The sequence below is a fragment of the Leptonychotes weddellii genome, chromosome 7 (assembly GCF_054177405.1).
Source record: "Leptonychotes weddellii isolate Sample4059 chromosome 7, ASM5417740v2, whole genome shotgun sequence".
NCBI lineage: Eukaryota > Metazoa > Chordata > Mammalia > Carnivora > Phocidae > Leptonychotes > Leptonychotes weddellii.
Window position 1 is genome coordinate 42304935 of NC_138375.1, and position 27859 is coordinate 42332793.

The 27859-nt window shown below is 39.1% G+C and overlaps 1 protein-coding gene across 3 annotated transcripts; it reads left to right on the forward strand.

The window, feature by feature from the left end:
* Positions 1 to 27549, forward strand: MRPL22 (mitochondrial ribosomal protein L22). Of its 3 annotated transcripts, none has more exons than XM_081826224.1 (7): positions 1 to 59; positions 157 to 199; positions 7094 to 7229; positions 13809 to 13874; positions 14704 to 14781; positions 20163 to 20232; positions 27255 to 27549. In XM_081826224.1, the coding sequence occupies exons 1-7, from the start codon at positions 32 to 34 to the stop codon at positions 27464 to 27466; spliced, it is 633 nt and encodes a 210-aa protein (XP_081682350.1). In that variant the 5' UTR covers positions 1 to 31; the 3' UTR covers positions 27467 to 27549. The 3 variants fall into 3 exon arrangements, with proteins under 3 accessions (XP_081682350.1, XP_081682352.1, XP_081682351.1); XM_081826225.1 differs by having other exon boundaries at positions 56 to 74; XM_081826226.1 differs by lacking the exon at positions 7094 to 7229 and having other exon boundaries at positions 40 to 59.
* The last annotated feature ends 310 nt before the right edge of the window (positions 27550 to 27859 follow it).

The window sequence follows — 27859 nt, forward strand, 5'->3', positions numbered from 1 at the left end:
CTCGGAGGCTTCCGTAGAGGGAGGGAGAAAGATGGCGGCGGCAATACTGGAACGTATGGGTACGGATGAGTAGGGTAGGGATTTCTCAGTGGTTTAGGCGTGGTAGAAGGGAGTGGAGGTGGGAGTCTGAATTGACCGCTTGTGTTAATGTTTCAGGTGCATTAAGGATACAGAATCTGAGGGGGAAGCTGGCCTTAGGGTAAGTCTTTCGCCTCGGAGTTGCAGAGGGCTCAAGGCCTCCTTCCCGGTTTGTCAATTACTGAGGGCCTGTCTGCCACCCTCAGCATTTAGGCTTTGGGGCTGTGGAAGCGAACGAGACAGCCAGTCTCTGCTTGGTCACTCCATCTTTCCGCCGCCGTATATAATAGCTCTGAGGGAATCAGGATAACCTGTTAGGGGACATTGTAAATCTCTTTTCTAAATAATTTCTGAACATGGTTACACTCTCCCAACCGTGTTGGGAGCGTCCGACTTTTCTAGTTAACTCTCTGGTTACTTGGTTATCTGAGCAGGGACTGTATTGGAGATAACCGCGCTTTACAACGTGTCTAGCATTGTGTTAAACGCTTTATATGCGTTATCTCATTCTCATAACAACTTGCATAGTGTAGGTATTGCTACACCCATTTTTCAGACAAGGAAATTGAAGCTCCCCAAAGTAAAATAACTTTCCTAAGGCTCCCTAATCATTGGAAGTTCTAAAGCTTTATACTGTATTCTCCAGAGCATTCTTAGACCTCAGGACAAATGGGTTTTTTTAAGGTTAGGGAATGCAATTAAGTCAGGACTGTCAAGGAGCCTTTCTCTGCCACCTTCTCCTTGTCCCTCTTCCCCTCTTCTGCAGTACAGCTGTTGATATTTGGAGATTGATAATCTGAGTGTAAATTGTCTGATCTGCACATTTGTTGGAATTTATTTTGGTTTAGTTTATAGGCTTCGGAGACAGACGAGTTGGGTGTGAATCCCCTTTTTAAACTATGATTTTGGAAAAGTTATTAATCTTTTCTAAGTTTTAGTATTTATGTATGCTAGGAGAGTAATATTAGTACCTGTGTCATAGTATTTTTATGAGGTTTAAATGAGGTAATGCATATGAAGTGTTTAGTATAGTGCATGGCGTATAACAGTCCCACCCTAGATTCTAGCTGCCATTACTGTTTTTATCATTATAAATTATTACTGAGTTCCCATTATATTTAGCTCTGTTTCCAGTTCTTCAGTCAAAGGACCGAAGAGGTGGGCTAAAGAAGAAAATAGGAGGCACTGCCCCTTAGGATTTGTCTATACTTTGCTTTTTTTTAGATTATCTCTTACTATTCCATCCTAGCTATGCTAATTTATTTACTTCATCTGAATATGCTGTCATTTATTTGCTTCTTGGCTTTCATACTGTGCCTTCACTTCCTGTCTATAATATGAGTTCTAATTATTTAAACCCTGTTCAAATGTTTCTTATTTAGATTTCTCAGATCTCACTGAAAAGGAAAGAAATTAATCTCTCCTTTTAGCATGTGTGTCTCAAACAGTGGCTTCATGTTATGTGTCTGTGCTCTTTACTAGCTTATATACCCTGGATAGGTAGGGACAGTTCTTATTTCTCTTTATAGTTCCAAGTTAGGGTCTTGCACAAAGTGAATATTTTGTTAATGTTTGTTGACTTAAATTGTCCTGCACTGACTTATACTTGGAAGCTCTGAGCAAGCAACTTAAGCAGTTTGTCTTCAGTCTTTTCATCTATGTAATACAGGATTTTGCTGGATAATCCCTAAGGCTCTTTTTAGTCCTGAAGTTATATAATTTTATGAATCCCTATTCTGGACTTTTTCTTTTTCTTTTTTTTTTTTTTAGATTTATTTATTTATTTTAGAGAGGGGTGGGAGGGGCAGAGGCAGAGGGAGAGGGAGAGTGAATCCCAAGCAGACTGCCCATGGAGCACGGAGCCCGAGGTGGGGCTCTATCCCAGGACCCTGAGATCATGACCTGAGCTGAAATCAAGAGTCACACACTTCACTGACTGAGCCACCCAGGCTCCCCGAAAATCTGGCTTATTAACTATCCACATGTGTATGACATTGATAACAAGAACCTTTTGGAACAGAGAAGTCATGCTCCTTAGTCTGCAAAAGCTCTTGCCCCCCCACCCCCTTTTTTTCTGTCACTTTAGCTAATAGTGACTTTCAACTAGGGGCAATTTTGCCCCCACTCATTACCTCCAGCCTCCTGAGACATTTGGCAATGTCTGGAGACATTTTTGGTTGTCATTTTTGTTAGATTCTAATTGAAGCAAGATGGAGGATGTTCTTTTAGTCAGTCTCAAGTGTGGGATTAACTTAATGTAACAGAAGTAAATTGGGAACAAAGAATTTTTTACCTTGATGCATATAACAACATGATATTCTCATGTTGAGCCAGAGGCCAGTATTATCTTCACTTGGGATTTGGGTATACCTTGTACTAAAGCGCAAAATGAACTTTGAGCAATAAGTAGGAAGTATTATTTCTCAAATTGTGACTTTTTTTTTTAAAGATTTTATTTATTTGAGACAGAGAGAGAGCATGCAAGTACGAGCTGGGGGTAGTGGCAGGCAGACGGAGAAGCAGACTCCCCGCTGAGCAGGATGCCTGATGTGGGACTGGATCCCAGGACCCTGGGATCATGACCTGAGCCAAAAGCAGACGCTTAAGCGACTGAGCCACCTGGGCGCCCCTTAAATTGTGACTTTAGAAACTCACGTACTAAAAAAAAAAAAAAAAAAAAGAAACTCACGTACTGTTTATCTGAATTCTTAATCCTAAAATTTACTTTGTAAATTTACTTTTCAATGTCTAATGACTATGGGAAGAATTTGAAAAGTGATACTTAAACTGAATCCTTAAGTAGCGGTAGATGGAAGACACGAGAGTAACAGGAGTAATGAAGTTCGTATGCTAGTTTCAGTATACCACCTACTTTCCGTTTGGACTCTGGCAGTCTCACCATAATGTGGGCACCTGTATATCTGTTATGTGTACAAGCACTTTAGAGAGTTGGTTCAGGCCTACCTTCCTTCATCCACTGTACAGAGGTCTAGTGAAGCTAAAAGGACTTGAGCTTCCCAATAAATGAAAGGATATAATAAATATCAGTAATGATACTTGACTTTCAAAATGATAAAAGTTGATCCTGGATGCCTTTCATTTTTTTTTTAAAGGTTTTAACTAGTTTTGATTCTTTAGAATGCTAACAGTGAACTAGAGTGCTAGGCAGACTTAAATTTTAATATTTGTTGGAAAAAAATTTTACAGAAGGAAATGGATTCCAGCAGTAACTCAGGTTCTCATTTGTTAATTCCACTAATTTCCTTTTCTTGACTTCCTTTTCTCTAGTGAGTCTTCACAGTATTTCTTACATAAAAAGGTCTCAAAAGTTGTAAGTTTCAAATTATGTAGTTAAGTTTTGAATTAAAGATTTTCAATTTACTTTATGATTGCTTAATTTTCTGCTTTAATTCGGTGTTATTCCAACAGTTGACCAAGAGAGGGCGTATAAGAACTTTTCATTTAATACACTCCTGAATTACGTGCTCTGTTTGGAATAATATTTTAATTTAATTTGATTACAGTTGTTTAGTATTTGCTTGATAATTCATTTTATGAGCCATTTGAGCCCTGAAAGTATTGTAGGTATTCAGACATCTTTGTCATTATTTATTCATAATTAATTTATTAATAATTAATTTATTAAGCACCATATTTAATTCATTGAATGTGTATTGATTTGAGTATAAGACACTGTGCTAGGGTGCCTGGGTGGCTCAGTCGTTAAGCGTCTGCCTTTGGCTCAGGTCATGATCCCAGGGTCCTGGGATCCAGCCCCGCATCGGGCTCCCTGCTCAGTGGGAAGCCTGCTTCTCCCTCTTCCACTCCCCCTGCTTGTGTTCCATCTCTCACTGTGCCTCTCTCTGTCAAATAAATGAATAAAATCTTAAAAAAAAAAAAAAAGACACTGTGCTAGGTATGATGGATACAGAAGGCACAGGCCTCACCCTCAAGCATTCTTTCAGACTGGTTGGTGTAACAGTGGTTTCATTGAAGAAGAATTAAATAGACGCCAAGGGATTTGTGTTTCTGTAATCCTGTGTCAACAATGAGATTCAAGATAGAATTAAGGTTCAGAGAGCCCCTAGAGATAATGTACTCAATTCCTCTTTTCATAAAAAACTGGAGGCCCAGAGAATTGATAAACTTAGTGTACCCCTGAATTACAGCAGCATAGAAGCAAACGATCATGATTAGAAACATGAAAAGAAGTTTTGAAATTGTGTAATATAAAGTTTACAGTTCATAGTGTTCAGTTTTTTGGAGAACAGGAGAGATGAACTGTTCAGAGGGGCTGATTTAAAGTTAGTACTAGCCATCAGTGTTTATCATGTGCTAGGAACTCTAGGGTGTGGTACATTAATTATTTACCCACCACTTGACAGAATAAAGTGGGTATTATTCTTTTCATTCTAGAAGTAATAACATCAATTTTATTGAGCCCTTTTAAGTGTCAGGTTAAGTATTTTACTTAAAGTATCTTATTTGAGTTCCTTAAGAAGCCTATGAGGTAATTATGGTTTTTATTCCATTAACCAATGAGAAAACTGAGCTCTGGAAAGTTATGTGACTTCCTCAAGGTCATTTACCTCATATTAGAGTTAAGATTTAGACTCAGGTTTACTTGACTCCACAGTCTCTGCTCTCATCCCATGGCTTATAGTTGTTGTTGTTTTGTTCTTTTTTAGGAAATTCTGCCCTCTAACATCATGTATCCTAGTCTTTTCAGTTAAAATAGTGGAACCTAAATGTGGATGGCAAAGTTTTTGTCAAGTATTTTGATGGTACTGATCTTAATATCAGGATGTAAAATGGTGAACTTGAGATAGAGTAGTAGAAATGAGCCAGTAGGAGAATAGATTTTTAAAATTCTTTAGCCTGGGGGAGCCTGGGTGGCACTGCTGCCCACTCAGTGGGGTGTTTGCTTCAGGATTCTCTCTCTCTCCCTCTGCCCCTCCCCCTGCTCACGCTTGCTTGCATTCTCCCTCTTAAATAAATAAATCTTAAAAAAAAATTCTTTAGTCTGAATGGTTTAAAAACTAAAAACAAAGGCCTTGCTAAGTGTATTATTCAGTTGCATAAACTGTGTGAAAATCTGCCAATTTACAACAACTTTGAATATTTAAGTCTGGGTTAAATACTCAGTATCCATGTGCCAGATTTTTTTTTTTTTAAAGATTTTATTTATTTATTTGACAGAGAGACACAGCGAGAGAGGGAACACAAGCAGGGGGAGTGGGAGAGGGAGAAGCAGGCTTCCCGCTGAGCAGGGAGCCCGATGTGGGGCTCGATCCCAGGACCCTGGGATAATGACCCGAGCCGAAGGCAGACACTTAACCGACTGAGCCACCCAGGCGCCCCTCCATGTGCCAGATACTGTCCTTAGTGCTAGATTACAGAGGATGGTATACTTGCCTTCACAATGCTCAAGTGCACATTTACTACAGGAACTCATTCTTATACAGCCACCTTAGAGTACCATAGTTCCAACTCGCTGCTGCATGGCTGGTAAGAACAGAATACGAAGATAGTGGGGAGAATGGTTGTCTGGGAGAAGGGATCAGGTGATGCCTTGCATTGAGGTGACAATTGAGCTGGAGCTTAAAACAGGATAAGCATTTCATTCAGGAGATGACGATTGAGGAAAAAACAATATAATCAAAAGTATAAAGATATGAAAGTATGTGGTTTGTTCAGAGAACAAGGAATGTTTGTGTGGCCAGGCCATAAGGTGAATGAGCCAAGATGGCTGTTGGGGTTAGATTATAAAGGGCCTTCTGTGTCTTCCTAGGAATTTAGACTCTATATTCTGCACAGCAGGGAAACACCAAGTTTGTGTGTTATTTGGATATACCCAGACATACAAAAGTAGATAATATGATGAACCCTCATGAACTTATCACCCAGCTTCAACTCATGGCCAATCTTATTTTATCTATGGTCCCTACTCTATCCCATCATATTTTGAAACAAATCCCAGACACCATATTATTTAATTCATAAATATTTCACTATATATCTCACTAAAAAGTATCAAATATCCAGTTAATGTTCAAATTTGCAATGGTTAAATAACTGTTGTACTTTTAAAATTTTAATCAACACATTGGAATTAATTGATATTTCTTTGAAGTCTCTTATTAATCAGTTGGTTCTTTATTCAGCTTTTTTTTTTTTAAAGATTTTATTTATTTATTTGAGAGAGAGAATGAGAGAGAGAGCACATGAGAGGGGGGAGGGTCAGAGAGAGAGGCAGACCCCCTGCTGAGCAGGGAGCCCGATGCGGGACTCGATCCTGGGACTCCAGGATCATGACCTGAGCCGAAGGCAGTCGCTTAACCAACTGAGCCACCCAGGCGCCCCTCAGCTCTTTCTTTTTCCCCTTGTAATTTATTTGTTGAAGAAAGTGGCCTGTTTGTCTTGTAGAATTTGTACAGCTTGGATTTTGCTGAGTGCATCCCCCTCATATTGTTTAACATGTTCTCCTGTCTATTTCCTGTATTGAATCTAGAAGCTCCATTAATTCAGGTTTGTTTTTTGCAGAAAGACTACTTCATGGATGGTGGGTAGTGATTTCTTTCCTCAGGAGGCATGTAATGCCAGCTTTATCTTTTAATTTCTTAAGGATTACAAAATATTGTGATTTGTCCTGCCTACTCCACAAAATTGAGGAATTCCACAGGTTAGGTCAGGGATCCATTATATCTTCTTTAACTCTGTTTTAGGACTGAGCTGGCTTATATTAAAGAGTCAATACTTTTTTTGGTCAGTCAGAGCAAGAGATCTTGAGGTAATATCTGTTTATTATTTGACTTAACGCTGGTTATCAACGTTTTACTCCTAGCTTTCAGTGAACTAGCTCTCTATGGTATTTTATGTAAAATTGTTCTCTGTTAATTAACATCTAGACTGTTTCCACTTGTGATCCTTAAAGAGTTTTGATCACAATGGAGCTGATGTGATTCAGGAGATTCGTAAGCTCTGGAAAAGATTCTAAGTGTCTTTTGTTTTACAGGCTTCTTTCATCTCATAATGTTTTACCCCAATCACATATCCACACAAGTGGGTCTCTGGACATTTCTCGAAGATGGGAAAAGAAGAATAAAATTGTTTATCCTCCACAATTGCCTGGAGAACCTCGGAGACCAGCAGTAAGTTTGTGGGTAGAAATAATCTCTTGGGGCACCTGGGTGGCTCAGTTGGTTGAGAGTCCAGCTCTTGGTTTCGGCTCAGGTCATGATCTCATGGTTGTGGGATTGAGTCCTGCATTGGGCTCTGAGCTCGGTGCAGAGTCTGCTTCAGATTCTTTCTCCCTCCTCCTCTACCCCTTCCCCTCTGCTTCTCCCCCTTGAGCGCATGCCCTCTCTCTAAAATAAATAAAATCTTTTTTTAAAAAAAGAAATTATCTCTTAATTTTGATAAAGCGCTGTTACTTTTATGTGGCTAGCATTGATTTATTGTTCCATGTGAAGAAAGGGAAAAAGTATTCCACAATTTGTGTGATCATTAGACTGTTACAGAGGATGTTCTAGATTTATCTTCTTGGTAGTTTTAAAAGATTGTCTTTGTTTTACATATTTGTTTGCCTTGACTTAACCTTCTGTTTGGGGACCTTAACTCAAAAACTAAGCTAATAGCTTGAGACACACTGACAGCTTTTTTTTTTTTAAATTTGTGGGTTTTTTTTTTTTTTTTTTGACAGAGAAAGAGAGAGAGACAGCGAGAGAGGGAACACAAGCAGGGGGAGGGGGAGAGAGAGAAGCAGGCTCCCCGCTGAGCAAGGAGCCCGACATGGGGCTCGATCCCAGGACACTGGGATCATGACCTGAGCCGAAGGCAGACGCTCAACGACCAAGCCACCCAGGTGCCCCCATACTGACAGATTTTTGACTCTTAAGAGGCTGGCTAATGTATTCTTGGTAGTGGAGCATGAGCAGTTGGCAAGGATGACTTAAACCATTGACCGTGTTTAAATCATGTTTGGGGGTGCTTGGATGGCTCATTTGGTTAAGCACCTGCCTTCAGCTCAGGTCATGACCCCGGAGTCCTGGGATTGAACCCTGCATCATGTTTCCTGCTCAGCGGGGAGTCTGCAGCTCCCTCTGCCCCCTACTCTTGCTCTCTATCTCAAATAAATAAATCTTTAAAAAAAAAAAAATCATGTTTGGTTTTCCAACGTCTTAAATTTGAACATAGACACACTTATTTGTGATTTTTGTCTGTTTGTAATTCACAAACCTTTGAACTAAGGTTTGAATTTAATCATTGGATTCCTTTCAGAGATACCGAGTTTTATCTCAGCTGCTTGGAATTCTTTTTTTTTTTTTTTAAAGATTTTATTTATTTATTTGAGAGAGAGAGCGCACGAGAGGGGGGGAGCGGGAGAGGGAGAAGCAGACTCCCTGCTGAGCAGGGAGCCCGATGCGGGACTCGATCCGGGGACTCCAGGATCATGACCTGAGCCGAAGGCAGTCGCTTAACCAACTGAGCCACCCAGGCGCCCCAGTTCTTTTTTTTTTAATTACTCCTTTGGGCCTACTGGCTTTTTAAAGAGATTTATTTATTTATTTATTTGACAGAGAGTTAGAGAGCACAAGTAGGCAGAGTGTCAGGCAGAGGGAAAGGGAGAAGCAGGCTTTCCGCTGAGCAGGGAGCCCGATGCGGGGCTCAATCCCAGGACCCTGAGATCATGACCTGAGCCGAAGGCAGCCGCTTAACCAACTGAGCCACCCAGGCGCCCCTCAGCTGCTTGGAATTCTTTTACCCTCTCCAAACTGCTTGTGAGTGCTCTAGTCTGAGATACAAGACTAATTTCCAGCTTAATGTGAATTTGCTGTGGAATACATAGGTATCTGTTAAAAAGCTTAAACAAGTAATGATAGCATAAACAAGATGGAAACATTTGGATCCTTAAGAAAATAAATTGTGGTGCTTAGAATTAATTATTAATAACTATTATTAATATATTCAGTGGTGTTAATTATAAATCATTCAGTTCAGAAAACATCTTTTAAAGGTCTTTGGGATTTAAGGCTACTGGATAATGTATATCATCTCAGTAATGTCATTTGCTTAGTTTTTATATGAATTTGACAGCTTGCCTTTCATTAGGATTCAATTGGTAAGTATTGGTCTGAGTTAGTACAGTTTTATGTTTTCTTTTTTTCTATTTAGGGGAGTTAATTTATTGATTTAAAGAGCTCCCACCTCATTGGGGAATAAGGGGGAAAAGAGATGCTAATAGTTTAAACAAATAACTTTCTTTCATATTTTATTTTGCCATCAGAACTTAATAGATTTGTGACAGAATCTGTGCTATTAAGTATTGACTCCATTTTATAATTAACCAAAATTTAGGAAAAATTGCATATTTGTACAAATATAAATAAAATATTTCCTATTATTAATGAGCTTTCTTCTTACTTGAGTTCTTTGAACTTAGGTATTAATTGGGAAAGAAATCATAACATTTGTCAGGTCCAGAATCTAAAAGCAAAATTTTATATTTTATAGTACTAGTCTTTTTGTATATTAAACTAAATGCACTTCAGGATATATCCCAAGCGGCAAAATTCAGGTAGTTAACAGTAGATTACAGATTTTGTTTGAGTGAGTAATCCTTTTGGGAACAAATTACGACTTTTAGAAAACACTTTAATGTTTTCTGACTTCAACTAGTACTTGGTAAATTGACATTGGTGCATCATTTATACCTGTTATGATTAAAATATTAATGCCCTTCATTAAATACATAGCTTAATAATGGAATAGTGTGCACACCTAGCCACATAGTTCTTATGCTGCCATTATGTACAGTGTGACCTTGTACTTGCCAGTCTGCTAACTGCAAACATCTTAAAAATTAGTTTTATCCCTAATTTAAAAGGGGGTCAGACAGAGGCGCCTGGGTGGCTCAAACATCCAACTCTTGTTTTTGGCTCCGGTCATGATCTCAGGGTGGTGAGATTGAGCCTGGTGGTGGACTCTGCGCTCAGAGGGGAGTCTGCTTAAGATTCTCTCCCTCGGGGCACCTGGGTGGCTCAGTTGTTAGGCATCTGCCTTCGGTTCAGGTCATGATCCCAGGGTCCTGGGATCGAGTCCCACATTGGGCTCCCAGCTCAGCGGGAAGCCTGCTTCTCTCTCTCCCACTCCCCCTGCTTGTGTTCCCTCTCTCTTTTGTGTCTCTCTCTCTGTCAAATAAATAAATAATCTTAAAAAAAAGAGATTCTTTCCCTCTGCCCCTCCTGATTTGTGCTCTCTCTCTCTTCCTCTCTGTCTCTCTAATGAATAAATAAAATCTTAGAAAAAAAATAAAAAGAGGTCAGATAATATTTACCATTCTAACTCATTCTGATCTTCAGCATTGAAATATGCAGTTAAATAATAGTGAATCAGGGGTGCCTGGGTGGCTCAGTCGGGTAAGCATCTGCCTTTGGCTCAGGTCTTGATCCCAGAGTCCTGGGATTGAGCCCTGCATCAGGCTCCCTGTTCGTTGGGGGGCCTGCTTCTCCCTGCTTATGTTCTTTCTCTCTTTCTCTCTCAAATAAATAAAATCTTTAAAAAAAATAATAGTGGATCAGTAGTGAGTAAATCCTATAGCAGTAAGTTAAAATGAATGTCACCAATTTGGGCATGTTTTAGGTCACTCCTATTATCTTTAAGACTATTTTCCTAATTTAGCTAGCACCAGTTTCCAAACAATATAGATTCCCGTGTAGACTTTATCTTACCTGTGGCTTCATCATGGTGAAGAAAATGAGCCAGAGAGAAATTAAATGGCTTTCTTTGTAATAGTCAGCACTTGTTAATTTGGGCTTGGGTTTACTTTTGCAATATCTATGAAGAAAGCTATGTTAAATAAACTAAAAATATAGTGAGACTATATCAAAACTGAACAACCCTTTCAATAGGAGGCATGTTTTTAATTTATGGAATGACATACTGATGATAAGTCATACTTATAAGTCATTATGTGGATCCCATAAGGCCCTAGTTTGGACTCTTATTAGGTGACACTGTTTTTTTGAGAGAGAGAGAGAGTGTGGGGGTGGGGAGGGTGGGGGAGGAAGGGGCAGGGAGAGAGGGAGAGAGAATCTCAGGCAGGCTCCATGCCCAGCGCAGAGCCCCATGTGGTGCTCACTCTTAAGATCCAGAGATCATGACCTGAGCCGAAATCAAGAGTCAGATGCTTAACTGACTAATGACACTGAGTGTCATTAGGTGACACTTTTTTTAATCATTTGAGTTATTATATGCATTTTAAAATAAATTAGTTTCTTTAAAAGTTACTGGTTTAGACATTTCATAATTTAGACTTACTTTTACTTCATTTGAATTGCTACTTTGCACATTATATCCTAACTTAACTTTATCTAATTTACTGTATAGCTTGGTTAATAGTGACATTTAACTGGACCTCCTGTCCTCCAACTTTGCCACTTTATCTATTTGCTATGATAGGTTTGTCTGGTTTATCTTTAGAAAATGCCTTTAGACATTGCACCTGCCTAAAGGAAATGTTGAGCTTTTTCGTTTTAAAAGAGCATGATTGAATAACTTTCTTCTTTTTTTGGTAAGTACTTGATTCCTTTTTTCCCCATGCTCCTGCCAGGAGTACAGTATCTTTTTTACAAAATTTGAAGATAATCATATATAGTTCAGGTTTGGAAATAGCCCACCATGGGAAACCAAGAATTGAAGGGTTTCTGTATAAAAGATTTTATTGAGTGTATTAATTTTTGCAGATAATATTTTCAGTCATGACAGTTCTTTCCTCTCCAGTGCTCCCCTGGACACTTTATTGCTGAAAACGTAATTAGGCTATTGCTACAGTTTTCAGCCTGTCAGCTTCTATTGCACCTGAAATGAAATCTGCTACATATTAAAAGATGGCCACGTGAGAAAACTCTGTTTCTAAGGCATTTGAAAATTTCCAGCAGGAGTCAGAATGTTAGAAAGTTCTGAGGTCTCCTTGCTATTATTTGCGTTGACAAATGTTTTCTAATTTTTTTTTTTAAGATTTTATTTATTTGACAGAAAGAGACACAGCGAGAGAGGGAACACAAGCAGAGGGAGTGGGAGAGGGAGAAGCAGGCTTCCCACGGAGCAGGAAGCCCGATGCGGGGCTCGATCCCAGGACTCCGGGATCATGACCTGGGCTGAAGGCAGATGTTTAATGACTGAGCCACCCAGGTGCCCCAAATGTTTTCTGATTGTTTTGAAGGGGCAATATAGGTGTAGTAGTGGAAGGAACGTGGGTTTTATAGTCATAGGGGAGCTTTAAAGTTACACTTGCCAGACATTGTGTTAGACACTTCATATACTTCCTGTATGGCACTTTGACTTCCAGCTTTGTCTCTCACAAACTTTGTGGTCTTAGATAAGTCATTTGATTTTTCTGATTTTTTTTTTTTTCTGGTTTTTACTTTGTGAAAGGATTATTATTATTTTTTTTAAATTTAAATTAAATTAGCCAACATATAGTACATCATTAGTTTTTGATATAATGTTCAATGAAAGGATTTTTTTTTTTTAAAGATTTTATTTATTTATTTGAGAGAGTGAGAATGAGAGAGAGTACATGAGAGGGGGGAGGGTCAGAGGGAGAAGCAGGCTCCCCGCTGAGCAGGGAGCCCGACGCGGGACTCGATCCAGGGACTCCAGGATCACGACCTGAGCTGAAGGCAGTCGCTTAACCAACTGAGCCACCCAGGCGCCCGAAAGGATTTTTTTTTTAAAGATGTATTTATTTATTTGAGAGAGAGAGACTGGGGCGTGGAAGGGGCAGGGGTGGGGAGGGGCAGGAAGTGACTGGGGCGGGGAGGGGCAGGAAGAGAGAGAATCTCAGACTCTGCACTAAGCGTGGAGCACAACACGGGGCTCCATCCCACAACCCTGAGATCATGACCTGAGCTGAAACCAAGAGTCTGATGCTTAACCAACTGAGCCACCCAGGTGCCCCTGTAAAAGGATCATAAAGTGTTTTCTCTCCCAACTCATAGAGTTAGATCAAATGAAATAATGGGCTTGGAATGTACTTTGTCAACTGTAAATTGTATAATCGATGATTGATTAAAAAAATTAAATGGGATATACTTACTACTCTAAATAGAAGATAATAAAAACTGACATTTACTAGGATCTTACCAGGTGCTAGGCACTGCAAAATGCTTTCTTTACATAGATTATTTTCTTTAATTCTTACTATATTTTTATGTGGTTGGTACTATTATCTTCATTTCAAAAAAGAGGAAACTTAGGCAGAGAGGTTAAAGAGCTTGGGTTCTGTAGCTAGTAGATGGTAGAATTAGAATTCAGACCCAGGCAGTCTGATCTAGGACCTGTGCTCTTGACCAAACACCTAGAATGTCCTGTGAAACCAGTTATTTTGTCTCTTTCACCATATTCTCTTATTTTCCCTACTGAGAGGAAACTTTTTTTCTTGTACCTTTTCTTTTGTTCTTTTATCCAGCTAAATGTTTTCATTTAGATCTTTTACTATTCCTCTGGATAGAAATGTTGCAAATTTTGGCACAAAGTAGCCATTTTGTAGTTTCTATCACTGCCTTAATGATCTTTTTAATATAGTGAGACTTTGGAAAATACAACGTAGCATTTTTACTTCTTGTGGCAGCATTTTCATTAGGCATAAAAAGTTAAAGTTTTATTGACAGTGTATGTTATTGTTATTTTGATAAATTTGCTAACTTTTTTTTCCCCCCATTTGTAAGGAAATCTACCATTGTCGAAGGCAAATAAAATACAGCAAAGATAAGATGTGGTATTTGGCAAAATTGGTAAGCTAAAATGACATTACCATATAATACTTAAGAAGCTGTGACTTTTCCCCCAGGATTTGAAAAATCGAAAAAATTTGTCCTGATTTCTCCAAAAAGTGAGGAATATAATTACATGTTCAGACAGTTGACAGGTAATCCACAAATGATTGCTCAGAGATGAGTGATTTTGCTTAATTTTTACTTTTCTTCTGAGAAACTGAATCATGTTGGATACATAGATATTTAGAACAAAGACGTCAGGAATCTATACCCTGAAAGAATCCAGGAAGCAAGCTTATTTATCTTAAAAGTTAATTCAACCTATTTCAAAACCCTTGCTTTATAAGATTTTCCTGGGAGAATGAAATTTATCTATGAGAGAAGACAAAGCCCCAGATAAATATAATACACTTATCCTGCAGAAGAAGATGCCTTTCACTCCTAGTGTGGTGCTCGCCACCCTGTAATTTCTGTTATGTCTGCTCTCTCAATATTACTACAGCATTTATAATCTAGGTTTTATGGTTAAAATATTTAAGTTTGATTTTGACTTAAAGAGGGTGGCACCCTTCTCAAACTTGTTTTCTTCTTCTCTGCCTGCATTTAGTTAGCTATTTTTATTTTTAATTTTTTTAAATCCGGCCCCCCCCAGTTATATTAACTAGCTAGCTATATGTCAATTGAGATATAATTATATGTCAATTGAGATGTAATTGACATATAGCTAGTTAACTATTTTTAGAACTTGTTTGTATTATGTAAGGCTTTTACTTTTCATTGCAAAGGGAACGTTGACTTCGTAAACTAATTTGTTTATCTTTTCTTGTCTGTTACCCTTTAATTCTAGATACGAGGAATGTCCATTGACCAGGCTTTGGCTCAACTGGAATTCAGTGACAAAAAGGGAGCCCAAATAATTAAAGAGGTAAACTAAGATTTGTGGGGAGGGAGTGCATAGCTGTCTTGCTGTGTTAGTAAGCTTAGCCTAAATCCTGAATTCCCTGGTGTAAATGCATAATTCATATAATACAGATTCAGGGCACTCAGTTTTATTAATGTCCTTATACCTTAGGAATGTTGAATGCCTTAAGTTTATTTTTTTTCCCGACATGCTTTTATTTGCGCCAGACATTTATTCATTTTTTACTGTCTATGTGATAAATCTTTGTTTTAGTGATTTGGGATTTGATAGATTTTTTTAGAAGATTGTTTTTTGGGGTTTTTTTTGGTCAATTCCATAACTGAGAGCTTATGATATTTTATTTTATTTTAAGATTTTATTTATTTATTTGACAGAGAGAGACACAGCGAGAGAAGGAACACAAGCAGGGGGAGTGGGAGAGGGAGAAGCAGGCTTCCCGCAGAGCAGGGAGCCCGATGTGGGGCTGGATCCCAGGACCCTGGGATCATGACCTGAGCCGAAGGCAGACGCTTAACAACTGAGCCACCCAGGCGCCCTGAGCTTATGATATTTTAACTAATTGGGTGGAAAGAGCACTTGCTAGGACTCAGGAGGCTTATTAGAGTCTACTCTTTTCTGTGACAGTTTTTATTTTGATGATGGGCAAAACACTTAACCTGTCTGGTTCCATTTTTCTTATTTGTCAACTGGGTGGAATTGGATTAAATGATTTCTAAAGACCCTTCCAGCTATGAAAGTAGCTGAATCACTATGTACAAATGTGCTAATGGTATTTGTGCTGACTCATTGTAGGCACATGATGTTTGTTGGTTTGTTTTGTTTTGTTTTGTTTTTTTTGAGGTTTATCAATCATTAATTTTTTCAAAGAACCAGTTCCTGGTTTCTTTGATCTATTTTTTTTTTTTTTTTTTTAGTTTCTATATCATTTATTTCTGCTCTGATCTTTATTATTTTTTTCCTTCTGTTGGCTTTAGTCATTGTATGTTGTTCTTTTTCTAGCTCCTTTAGGTGTAGGTTAGGTTGTTTGAGATTTTTCTGCTTCTTGAGGTAGGCCTATATTGCTGTGTACTTTTCTCTTAGGACTGCTTTTGCTGCATCCCAAAGGTTTTGGACTGTTGTATTTTCATTTTCATTTCTTTCCCTGTATTTTTTAAATTTCTTCTTTGATTTCCTGATTGACCCATTCATTGTTTAGTAGCATGTTGTTTAACCTCCACGTGTTTGTGGTCTTTCCAAATTTTTTCTTGTGGTTGACTTGTAGTTTCACAGTGTTACAGTCTTTAGAAAAGGTGCATGGTATGATTTCGGTCTTTTTGTATTTGTTGAGACCTGTTTTGTGACCTAATATATTAGGTCATATATATATTAGACCATAATACATTCTGGAGAATGTTCCATTTGCACTTGAAAAGAATGTGTATTCTGCTGCTTTAAGATGGAATCTTCTGAATATATCTGTTAAGTCTATCTGTTCTAGTGTGTCATTCAAAGCTGTTGTTCCCTTGTTGATTTTCTGTTTAAATGATCTGTCCATTGGTGTAAGAGGGGTGTTAAAGTCTCCTACTATTGTTGTATTATTATCCATTAGCTCCTTTATGTTTGTTATTAACTGTTTTGTGTATTTGGGTGCTCCCATGTTCAGTGCATAAATATTTACAATTGTTATATCTTCTTGTTGGATTGTTCCCTTTATGATTATATAATGCCCTTCTTTGTCTGTTTTTACAGTCTTTGTTCAAAGTCCAATTTGTCTGATATAAGTATTGCTACTCCGGCTTTCTTTTGGAATTCATTTGTATAATAAATGTTTCTCAGCTCCTCACTTTCAACTGCAGATATTTTTAAGATTAAAATGGGTCTCTTGTAGGCAGCATATAGATGGGTCTTGTTTTTTTTATCCATTCTGACACCCTATGTCTTTGATTGGAGTGTTTAGTCCATTTACATTCAAAGTAATAATTTATTCTTTTAAAGTAATTATTGATATATATTTACTGCCATTTTATTACTTGTTTTGTTGATGTTTCTGGAGATTTTCTCTGATCCTTTCTTGTCTTTGTCACTTCTGATCTCTCCTTTGCACTCAAAGAGTCCCCTTTAATATTTCTTGCAGGGCTGGTTTAGTGGTCATGAACTCCTTTAGTTTTTGTTTGGGAAACTCTTTATCTCTCCTCTTCTGAATGATAGCCTTGCTGGATAGGGTATTCTTGGCTACAGATTTTTCTTATGCAGCACATTGAATAGATCACGTAGTTCCCTTCTGGCTTGCCAAGTTTCTGTTGAGAAATCTCCAGCTAGCCTTATGGGTTTTCCCTTGTAGGTTAAGGACTTCTTTTGTCTCTCTGCTTTTGAGATTTTTTTTCTTTATCACTATATTTTGTAAATTTAATTAAATATGTGTTGGTGTTGGCCTTCTTTTGTTGATTTTTTTTTAAAGATTTTTTATTTATTTATTTGAGACAGAGAGAATGAGATACAGAAAGCATGAGAGGGAGGAGGGTCAGAGGGAGAAGCAGACTCCCTGCCGAGCAGGGAGCCCGATGCGGGACTCGATCCCGGGACTCCAGGATCATGACCTGAGCCAAAGGCAGTCGCTTAACCAACTGAGCCACCCAGGCGCCCTCTTTTGTTGATTTTGATGGGAGTTCTCTGTGCCTCCTGGATCTGGATGTCTGTTTCCTTTCCCAGATTAGGGAGGTTTTCTGCTATTGTTTCTTGAAGTAAATTTTCTTCCCCCTCTTCTCTCTCTTCTTCTGGGACTCCTATAGTATGAATGTTACTATGTTTGCTGGAGTCACTGAGTTCCCTAAGTTGGTTCTCGGATTCCATAATTCTTCTTTTTCTCTTTTGTTCAGGTTCATTATTTTCCATTGTTTTGTCTTCTAGGTCACTAATTCATTTCTCTGCTTTTTCCAGCCTGCTATGATTCATTGCATCAAGCCTGCTTCCAGTCTCCTTTATTGCATTCTTCATCTCTCACTTTTTTTTTTTTTAACTCTTATCTCTATGCTAAGGGTCTCACTGATGTCTTCCATTCTTTTCTCAAGTGCAATGAGTGTCCTTATGATCATTGGTTTAAATTCTTTGTCAGGCATGTTACTTATATCTGTTTCACTTAGATCTCTGGCCGTGGCCTTATTTTGTTCTTTCATTTGAAATAAACTCCTCCATCTTGGCATTCTGTCTAAGTCTCTGGCTTCTTCTGTGTGTTAGAAAAGTGAGTTATGTCTCCTGTTTCTGAAAGTAATGACCTTATGAAGAAGAGATGAAGCCCAGGGCCTGGTGCTTCAGGGAGTGTCTTTGGTGTGTGCTTTGTGTGTTCTGCTGTTGTGTTCTGGCTGTTCTATCCTTCGGGTCATCTGCAGAGGCTCTCCTTGCCTGTTGTGGGCAGTGTTTGGTCCGTGGCCTGAATGTGGCAAATTTTAACTAGATGTGCTCTGGTCTGCTTGTGAAATGAGACCTGTCACCACCTCCACTGGAACTAAGGCCCTGCAAAACTCTCTGGTCAGGAGACATGGTGTAGGCAGGGGTTTGTGCTGGTCTTCTGGGGGAGGGGCCTGCCACACTGGGTCTGAGCCAGCCTTGACTGAGAGGGGCAGTCCCACCAGAGCACAGGGGGTTGGAGTTTGGTGGAAGCAAATTAGGCAGTCAGTGTTGGTGCTGAGCTGCTTCCCTCAGGTGGCTCTGAGTTTATGCTGAGGGGTGGGGGTGGGGGGGAATGCCACTACCCAGCTCCTTTATTCCTAGAGGTCTCTGTGATCGCTGCCTCTCAGGGAGGTGCTCTGAGAAGAGTGAATAATTTCCCCACTGTGTGCCCTAGGTGCTCTTCAGATCACTATTTCCATGATGTCTTCCCCTGGGTTGTTTGCCTGCCTTCTCTGCAGGAGTAGTACAGTACCCTCTGGCGTCTCTTCCCGGCCAAGCCTGATGACCATTAAAACTCCAGACTTTAAGCCCCACTGTCTGTAAGAACTCACGAAATTCAGCCCCTCTTGTGTTCCAAGCCACTGGCTATGGGGAAACGTTCTTGTGCATTCCCCTGTGTGCTCCTCTCTCACCCTTATTTGCGACGATGGCTCCCTCCCCTCTGCAGCACCTGCAGTCCATTTCTCCCCTAAACCACGTCCCTGCACTTCCTACCTTCCTCAATGTGGATACATGGTATTCTTCTTTCAAAATGCTGGGTTGGGGACATCTGGGGATATCAGCAGTATTTTCTCCATTTCAGTTAGTTCTCACTGAAAAGCGATATTTTTTAGTTTAGTAGTTCAACAGTTGAGATTGATGGGTTCAGACTTCAAGAGGTTCCATTGTAATGCCTATATTTAATTTAGTTCAGAATACAATGACTAAGTATCTTTTGTGTACTCAGTTTTTTGGGTTTTTTTTAAAGATTTTATTTATTTTTGACAGAGAGAGAGACAGCGAGAGAGGGAACACAAGCAGGGGGAGTGGGAGAGGGAGAACAGGCTGCTGGCCAAGCAGGGAGCCTGATGCGGGGCTCGATCCCAGGACCCTGGGATCATGACCTGAGCCGAAGGCAGATGCTTAACGACTGAGCCACCCAGGCTCCCTGTGTACTCAGTTTTGTATTGTATTCTTTATCTTTAAATGAGTGAAAGGTCTAGGTTTTGATTTTTTTTTAAAAGATTTATCTTTTTATTTATTAGAGAGCTTGCATACATGAGCGAGCAGGGGGAGTGGCAGAGGGAGAAAGAGAGAAAGAGAATCCCAAGCAGACTCTGTGCTGAGCACGGAGCCTGACAGAGGGCTCAATCTCACAACCCTGAGATTATGACCTGAGCCGAAATCAAGAGTTAATGCCTAACCGACTGAGCCACCCAGGCACCCCACGGTTTCTGTTATTTTTAAAAAATGTGTTCTGGAGCAGGTTAACTTAATTCAAAATATCTACAGAATATAAATTTAATAATTCTTAAAATTTTCAAGTATGATTTTCTCTACTTGTTTGATGTTGTTTAATGGTTATTTTGGATCCAAAGTTTAAGAATTTTCAATAAGGGTTAGCTCTTAAGCTTCTTGAACTTTTTGACAATCTCTGACTCAAAGGCATAATGCTTATCACCAAGGGTACCTGCTACCAGTACTGCTGTATCCTCCTTTCCAACTCATACATTCCATTGTACACTTAGCAGGATGGACTGTGTTGCCTGCATTCGCAGTTCTTATCTGAGGAAGGAAAGCTCAGTGTATCCCTTCTCCTTAGTACTGTTATCATTTAATATTCTCTTTTTAAAATTGGCTATAAAACAGAGGCATGTGATTAGCAGTCATATTATAGAGATAACAACAAGAAATGAGGAATTTAATTCCATTTTAGTTCAGGGTCAGCCATATCAATGCCTGTCTTTTCTTTGTTTAAGATTCTCTTAGAAGCACAAGATATGGCAGTGAGAGACCACAATGTGGAATTCAGATCCAATTTATATATAGGTAAGATGTTTAATATTCTTAGCATTGGAAAATGTCTTCCAATAGTGATGCCGAGTTCATTATCTAACAATAGTCTTTGATATTTAACTACTTAGGACTGCGTTTGCCAATGAAAATTGCTGGTAATAGCTTATTCTTCTGCCTTCAGCATGCTAATGTTAGTCTGTTATAAATGGTAATAACCTCACTGCTTTCTTGTTACCTGTTGTGTAATGCAAGTGAGATCATGAAACCTGTTGCCAATAATTACTTAATAATGGGTACAAGATTATGGTACATGGAGTGGTCCTTTAATCATGATAAAAGTGAGAAGGAACAGAACTGATTTTTTAAAAAATGAATTCTTTGTCAGCCTGAAGGAGGTAAATAAAGAATCACAGGTGGACTTTAGAAAATCTTTATTTATAATGGGCCAAGCCAGGTGCCTAATCCATAAAGGTGTCCCGTAATTTAACATTCCAATTACCAGAATGGAAAATCTGTTGAATTGTAAAAGCCAAGGCTCAGATAACCCAAACGTGTTTGTTTCCCTTTGTTATTACATTCTGAAGCATTATCTCAGGTTTTCTCTGCTTGTTCCATATCAAATAAAATTAATGTAAGTGAAAATGCTTTGGGAAGCATGATGCACCATACAAATGTGAGGGGTTTTTTTGTCGCATACCTTCATACAGGTCTTTTTCTAGAAAGAGATCAGTGCTTATTACAAAGCCCCCTTGTCCCCCTCCAACACCACAGTGAAGTGGAGTGCTGGGTGGAGTTGCTGTTTTCCTTTTCACTTCAGCAGCAATTACTCCTAACCTCAGCAATTTTGTAATCTAACAAAGATGTTGATGTCGAAGCAAAATTTTCTCAATCTGCCAAACCTATGTATAAGAAGAACTGAAGATATTTTAAATTCAAGATACGGGGTACTGCTACTGTCCAAATAGAGGAAAAAAGGCCGAATCATTATGGGAGAAATTAGTTGTGCCTTATGATTTTTTAACTATTAGAGTAAAAACAAATCATCTAAATTCTACTTTGTCACATTACTTCTACCCTCCTGGAGATACTTATTCTGGTTAAGTTAAAACCTACCTCAGCTCACCTGGAATTGGTGCTGGCAACCACACCTACTCCTGAAATTCAAATGAGTTATGATTTTCAATTGAAATATCTTATTTTAAAGCTGAATCTTGTATAACTGATTATATTCTGCTACATGCGTAGATGCAGAGAGAGATCAAAATGGCATCTCAGAAGATGCAGGGCCATCGTAGTTACTCACTCATAAGCTTTTTCTTCTGAGAGCAGCATGAATAAATAATGCAGGGAGGGCCCAGAATCATTGGAAGAGATGAAATGGATGAAGAGCAAGACCATTTGCTTAAAACCTCTTGGTGACCTTTCCTGCTTTATGACTGGATATCAAATCCAATTTAATTAATTTTATTCATTTTCATAGGAATATGGCCTTCTTAGCTGACAGACAAAACTTTGTAATGGAATTCAGATACAAATGAAATAGAATTTGTTTTTAAATCCTTTTCAGTAATTTTAGTAAAGTGAGAAAGGGTAAGGAGCTTAATCTTATCTTCCCAAACAAAAGAGCAAAGTCCAGTGTTGCCATTAAGCAAAAATAAACTTAACCAATCCTACATGAATGGGCCTTTAATTCATCGGTCTCCTTATGCACATTTCTGCTGAAAAATCTCTACTGACCTGCACCCTTTTTTCTTTTTTTTTTTTTTTAAAGATTTATTTATTTATTTGAGAGAGTGAGAATGAGAGAGAGAGAGTACATGAGAGCGGAGAGGGTTAGAGGGAGAAGCAGGCTCCTCCCCGAGCAGGGAGCCCGATGCGGGACTCGATCCCGGGACTCCAGGATCATGACCTGAGCCGAAGGCAGTTGCTTAACCAACTGAGCCACCCAGGCGCCCATGCACCCTTTTTTCATTCAGTTTTGTGTAAAAATCTCTTCTCTTGAGTAGGGCTGATAAATTTAGATTTGTCTTATGATTATAAAAACTCATTTGCTAAGTATTTTGCTGCCTAATTCTTTTATGAAGGTAAAAGAGAGGAGTACCCTCAGGAAGATGAAGTATCTTACATGACATGTCAGACCTTTTGTCCCTGGATTTGCCAAACTTCCCTCATAAGAATCATCTGAGGTTCTTAGTAAAAAAATACAGATTCCCAGGACCCACTGTAGACCCACTGGGTCTGAAACCTCAGGGGAGGCCTGGAGAGCTATTTGTTTAATTAATATCCCAGTGATTCTTACCTATAAAATACGGGAAACTGATTTTTCTCATTGTATTCTTGGAAAAGGCCTAGACATTTCATTCCATAGATAATTGTCTTTTAGAGTTTTGAAAGACTAGTCACTTGTTGGCTACGATTTCAGCCCAGCAATGGCTCCTCAGTCTCTTGACGTAAGTATAGGCATTTTAAGGCAAGTGCTTTTTTCGTAGCATATGTTCTCATTATATGGTAATTCCTTCAAATGCCTGTCATCAGTCTAAAGCCAATACCTGGTGTTGCATGACCACAGATTTTGAAAATTCTTTCCTTTTCAAACTTAGAGTGATGACTAATGGCACTGTGAATAGACCTTAACAAGTGGCCATGGACTAATAAAATGTCACTGCTTAGTGATTCATGACATCTAAAGTGATTCACTTTGGGGAAAGTGATTGACTGACTTTGTAAATCAGTCTTCTGGGCTAAGAGTGATGAAGGGGGAAGAGGGTTTCCAATTTTAAAATGTCAAGATTTACATTTATCTAAATACTAGTAAATAGGAAATATTGACAATATTTTAAATATTCTTGATACCTGTTGGGCATCATCTTTAGATGAGCATCATCTTGGGCATAATCTTTAGGCTGTTCCCATTTTTGAGATGTCTTAATGTTTTTTCTCTGATTCAGAAAGTATTTGAGTATCTTCCGCATGCATACTGCCCACACAGTTTGGTGATGGTATATCTTATTAAAGCAGTTTAAAACATTTAGCACATATAGTTTTGTTCTTTGACAGTAGTGGTCCTTTGGAAGGATACATAAATTGTGTTTCTGAGTTGGAACAAACCATATACGTTATTAGTACTGTATGTACTTGGAAAACTTTGAAACTTATTTTAGAATTTGAGCAAATTTACCAGATAGCTATATTGAAAAAATGGTATTAATTAGCAGAGGTTGTATTTCAAAATCATTTCTATTCCTTATTGAACATGAACTTTAGGGGCAATACAAAAGACATATAAGTTTGGTTGAGGAAGTGACTTTTACAGATTAAACATGAACACTTATACAGGATAGCATATGGTTTGAGACCAAAAAGAGTAATATAGGTAAATAGTAGTAGACAAGAGGAGGTCAGTATTGGTTAGAAACGTCATGGTAATTTTCTAGAAGAATTTAGCTTTTGAAGATAGGGGTTTGATATCCAAAGAGTATCCAGGAAGAAAGAAAGTTTTCAGAGTGGAGTAACCACGTGAGCTAAGGCACATAGGTTGAAATGAGCAGTAATTGTGTGGTCCAGTGAGTAGAATAATTGAAGGAAGCAGAGGGTTGACCTTGAGTAAATAAAACTGAAAGGTGGATTGGGCCTAGATCCAGAGGGCTGAGCATGGCGGGCTGTGGAATTTGGTTCACACGATAGTGGAGAGGAACCACAGAAAGTTTTGGGGTGAGAGATTTATGTTATTAAGGCAGTGTTTTAAGACTATTAACTATAAAGCAATGGTTTTGAAATTGTGCCTTGGGGCCTCCAGGGGTGGGGCATAGGGCAAACAGAGGGGTTCCTTGATATCTGGGTCACTGTTGCAGCCCTGGAGCCCAGGATGGAGCCCAGCACCCCGCAGGAACTCAGAAATATTTGGTGAGTGAATGAATGGCACAGTTTTGGATCCCTCCCTACTCATGTTTCAATTAGAACAGAGCCACAGGACAGTAGGCTTCTATTTATTGTTTCATTTTCATTGAAATGGTTCTATATAAAAGCAGTTAAAATCCCTAACATACAGAATTAGTAAAAGAGACTGGAGGAGGGGAGACCAGAAACCAATTTGGAATCTATACTCCTAAGTCCTAATTTCATTCAGACCTCACAGTGGCTGTGTTGCATATTCCCATTACGTTGTATTAAAGAATCCTGGTGTTTCAGAAGAATTGATGCTTTTGTTCTGACATAAAAAATGTGGCATTATGTACTAAAGATAGGCAGATGGTATTTTATGGCTTTAGGATGAAATCATGACTGGCAATTAGCAGATATTGGTGTTTGCTCTTACATATTTGGGGGAGATGGAAAATGGTAGTTAACACAGACCCTGATAGGCTGATCATTGTGCTTGGATAGGTTATGTAGTACTGCATAGTTAGCTAGTTCAGATACTATTTTCACTGGAGTAGTGTTCCTTTTCCTCAAAGTATTTGGAAATGGCTGCTCAAGTTGAGTAGAGTCATAATTTTGGATAGAAGCAGCCATTATGTTTGTAAAATGCCTTTTAGAGGATTTCTACACTTTTCTAGTGACATTGTGCTTATTTGTAGGTTTCCTCCTGACAGGTGGATCCAGAGGAACTAGTGGTACTTCATTCTAAAGTGATTTGTGTAATTTGGCTTTCTCTTTGGAAATCCTCAAACACATTTCTTTAGCACCCAGTGATGAAGTTGGTATAAGGACAGTAACTCTTTCCTTATCTCACGGAGGCCCTAGGCAGTTTTCTTAATCACTTTCATCCTTAGCTTTCTCTCTGGCCAAGCTAGGATGTTTCTGCTGAAACCCATTTCATGGAGGACTGTAGTTAGAGGGTTGTCAAGTGTATACTTTGACATAGTCCCTGTATTTATAAGGTTATGTCACAGTAAGAATATAAGAATGGTGAGTATTGAAGTAGATTAATTTGATATGTCTTCTGTAGGTTTTGGCTTATTAAAAGGCTTATTAAATTAACTCAAGGAGTAACTGACTGGGGCGCCTGGGTGGCTCAGTCGGTTAAGTGTTTGCCTTCAGCTTAGGTCATGATCCCAGTGTCCTGGGATCAAGCCCCAGGTCGGGCTCCCTGCTTAGTGAGGAGCCTGCTTCTCCCTCTCCCTCTGCTGCTCCCCGTGCTTGTGCTCTCTCTGTCAAATAAACAAATAAAATCTTAAAAAAAAAAAAAGGAGAAATTGACTAAATTCAGAAAATAGTAGAAGGTGGTTACTCCTCTTATTTACTGTGGGTGAAAACTGGTGAACAGATTTCTTCTTAACTAGTATTTGAAAAAATTCTTTAAATTTACAAGGTCAGATGTTGACATGCAGAATTGGGGAGGGGAGATGAGGGAGCAGTTGTGATGTGGGAGTTCCTAAAATTGGCCACAAATGAGAATTACTGGGGTAAGGGTATTGGTGTTTGTTCAGAATGTAATTTCGAAGGCCCACCCCAAATACAGTAAATTAGAATCTCCAGAGATGGGCTCTCAGCATCTGCATTTAAAATATGTTCCGTAGGTTAGTCTGATGTAGCCAGAGGACCAGCATTTGGGAACCTTTGGTTCCAGGGGCTTCTTACCACAGTTGGAGTGAAATAAAAACTCTTTATCTCAGCCTTTAGGGCTCTCCGTAACCTTGCCTTCACCACTGATCTCCTTCCCTTGTTTGTACCACTCTTTGCCTTGTTTACTGTGTTTCATCAGGCTGGTGTTTTTTCTGTTCCTAAAACAAGCCAGCACGCCAGTCAGAATGGCTACAATTAACAGCTCAGGAAACAACAAATGTTGGCGAGGATGTGGAGAAAGGGGAACCCTTTTACACTGCTGGTGGGAATGCAAACTGGTGCATACACTCTGCAAAACAGCATGGAGGTTCCTCAAAAAGTTAAAGCTAGAACTACCCTATGAACCAGCAACTGAACTACTAGGGATTTATCTGAAGAATACAGAAGTAGGGATTTGAAGGGGCACCTGCACCCCAATGTTTATAGCAGCAATGTCGACAGTAGTCAAAGTATGGAAAGAGCTCAGATGTCCATCAACGGATAAATGGATAAAGAAAATGTGGTATATATACAGTGGCATTTTATTCAGCCATCAAAAAAATGAAATCTTACCATTTGCAACGACATGGATGAAACTAGAGGGTATTGTGCTAAGCAAAATAAGTCAGTCAGAGAAAGACAAATACATGATTTCAGTCATATGTGGAATTTAAGAAACAAAACAGATGAATATAGAGGAAGGGAAGGAAAAATAAAATAAGACGAAAACAGAGAGAGAGACAAGCCATGAAAGACTCTTAACTATAGGGAACAAACTGAGGGTTGCTGGAGGGGAGGTAGGTGGGGGGAAGGAGGAACTGGGTGATGGGCATTAAGGAGGGCACTTGAAGTAATGAGCACTGGGTGTTATATGCAAATGATGAATCACTAAACTGTACCTCTGAAACTAATAATACACTATATGTTAATTGAATTGAATTTAAATAAAAAATAAAACAAACCAAGCACATTCCCACCTTTGGTCTTTGCACTTGATTTTCCCTCTGCCTGGAATACCATGCCCCTGTATATTTGCATGGATGATTCATTCTGGTCTTGGATCGAACGTCTCTTCCTCAGAGATGCCTGTTGACACCCTCCGGTCTGATGTTGCCCCCAGCACCCCATCAGTCTCTCTCACGTCACTGTTTAATTCATTGTACTTGTCACTAACTGGAATGATCATGTTTATTTTCTGTCTCTCTCCTCTAGAATGTACACTGCATGGAGGCAGGGTCCTTGCTAGTCTTGTTCACTCTTCTCTCTCCAACACCTAGAATAGAGGCTGGTCCTTAATAAGTACTCAAGAGACACTGGTTTTGAGACAAATCTGCTCTTACCAGCCAGTGAACTCATGTAGTTTTAGAATCTAGTCGAGGAAAGGACAGAAGTTGCTCAGGTGATCAAGCTATAGTCTTTTTATTTTTAATTTTAATTAAAAAAATTTTTTTTTGAGCTATAGTCTTACAGATGCAGTCATTTCCTATAACTCTCTTTGTCTTCCTGTCTAGCTGAGTCGACCTCAGGGCGAGGCCAGTACCTGAAACGCATCCGATACCATGGCAGAGGTCGCTTTGGGATCATGGAGAAGGTTTTTTGCCATTATTTTGTGAAGTTGGTGGAAGGCCCCCCACCTCCACGTGAGGCACCGAAGACGGCAGTCACCCACGCCAAAGAGTATATTCAGGAGCTCCGCAACCGGACCATTATTCACACTCTGTGATAGGGGATTCAGAAGCCACAGTGTATTTATTTTGCCATTTATTTCTTAAAAACAAACAAATTAAAGACAAATGCTTTTTATGATTTGTCATTGAGTTATTGCAGTATGAAGTATAATTGCTCATTTTATATGAATATTTATAAGGCTTTGCCCATCCCTTTTGAACCACTGGGTGTATTTATGCATTTGCAACTTGGAAGGGGAAATCAGCTTTAAACAGAGTATAATTCAGAAGGTTTATTTGAGTACCTTTGGCAGGGAATGTTAACTTTCCAACTGCAGGTGGCAGTTTAGATACTGGCCTTGAGTAGAATGTTACAGAATAAGAAAGCTTGTTCTTGTTTCACTTGGTTTTCTCTTGGGACTGGGGAGGAGATAGTGGAGGTGAGCATA

Excerpts from the sequence above, each read along its gene's own strand:
- MRPL22 (XM_081826224.1), top strand. The coding sequence starts at position 32 with ATGGCGGCGGCAATACTGGAACGTATGG. Across the intron at positions 60-156 it reads GGCAATACTGGAACGTATGG|GTGCATTAAGGATACAGAAT; the intron begins GTACGGATGAGT and ends TTAATGTTTCAG. Across the intron at positions 200-7,093 it reads AGGGGGAAGCTGGCCTTAGG|GCTTCTTTCATCTCATAATG; the intron begins GTAAGTCTTTCG and ends TTTGTTTTACAG.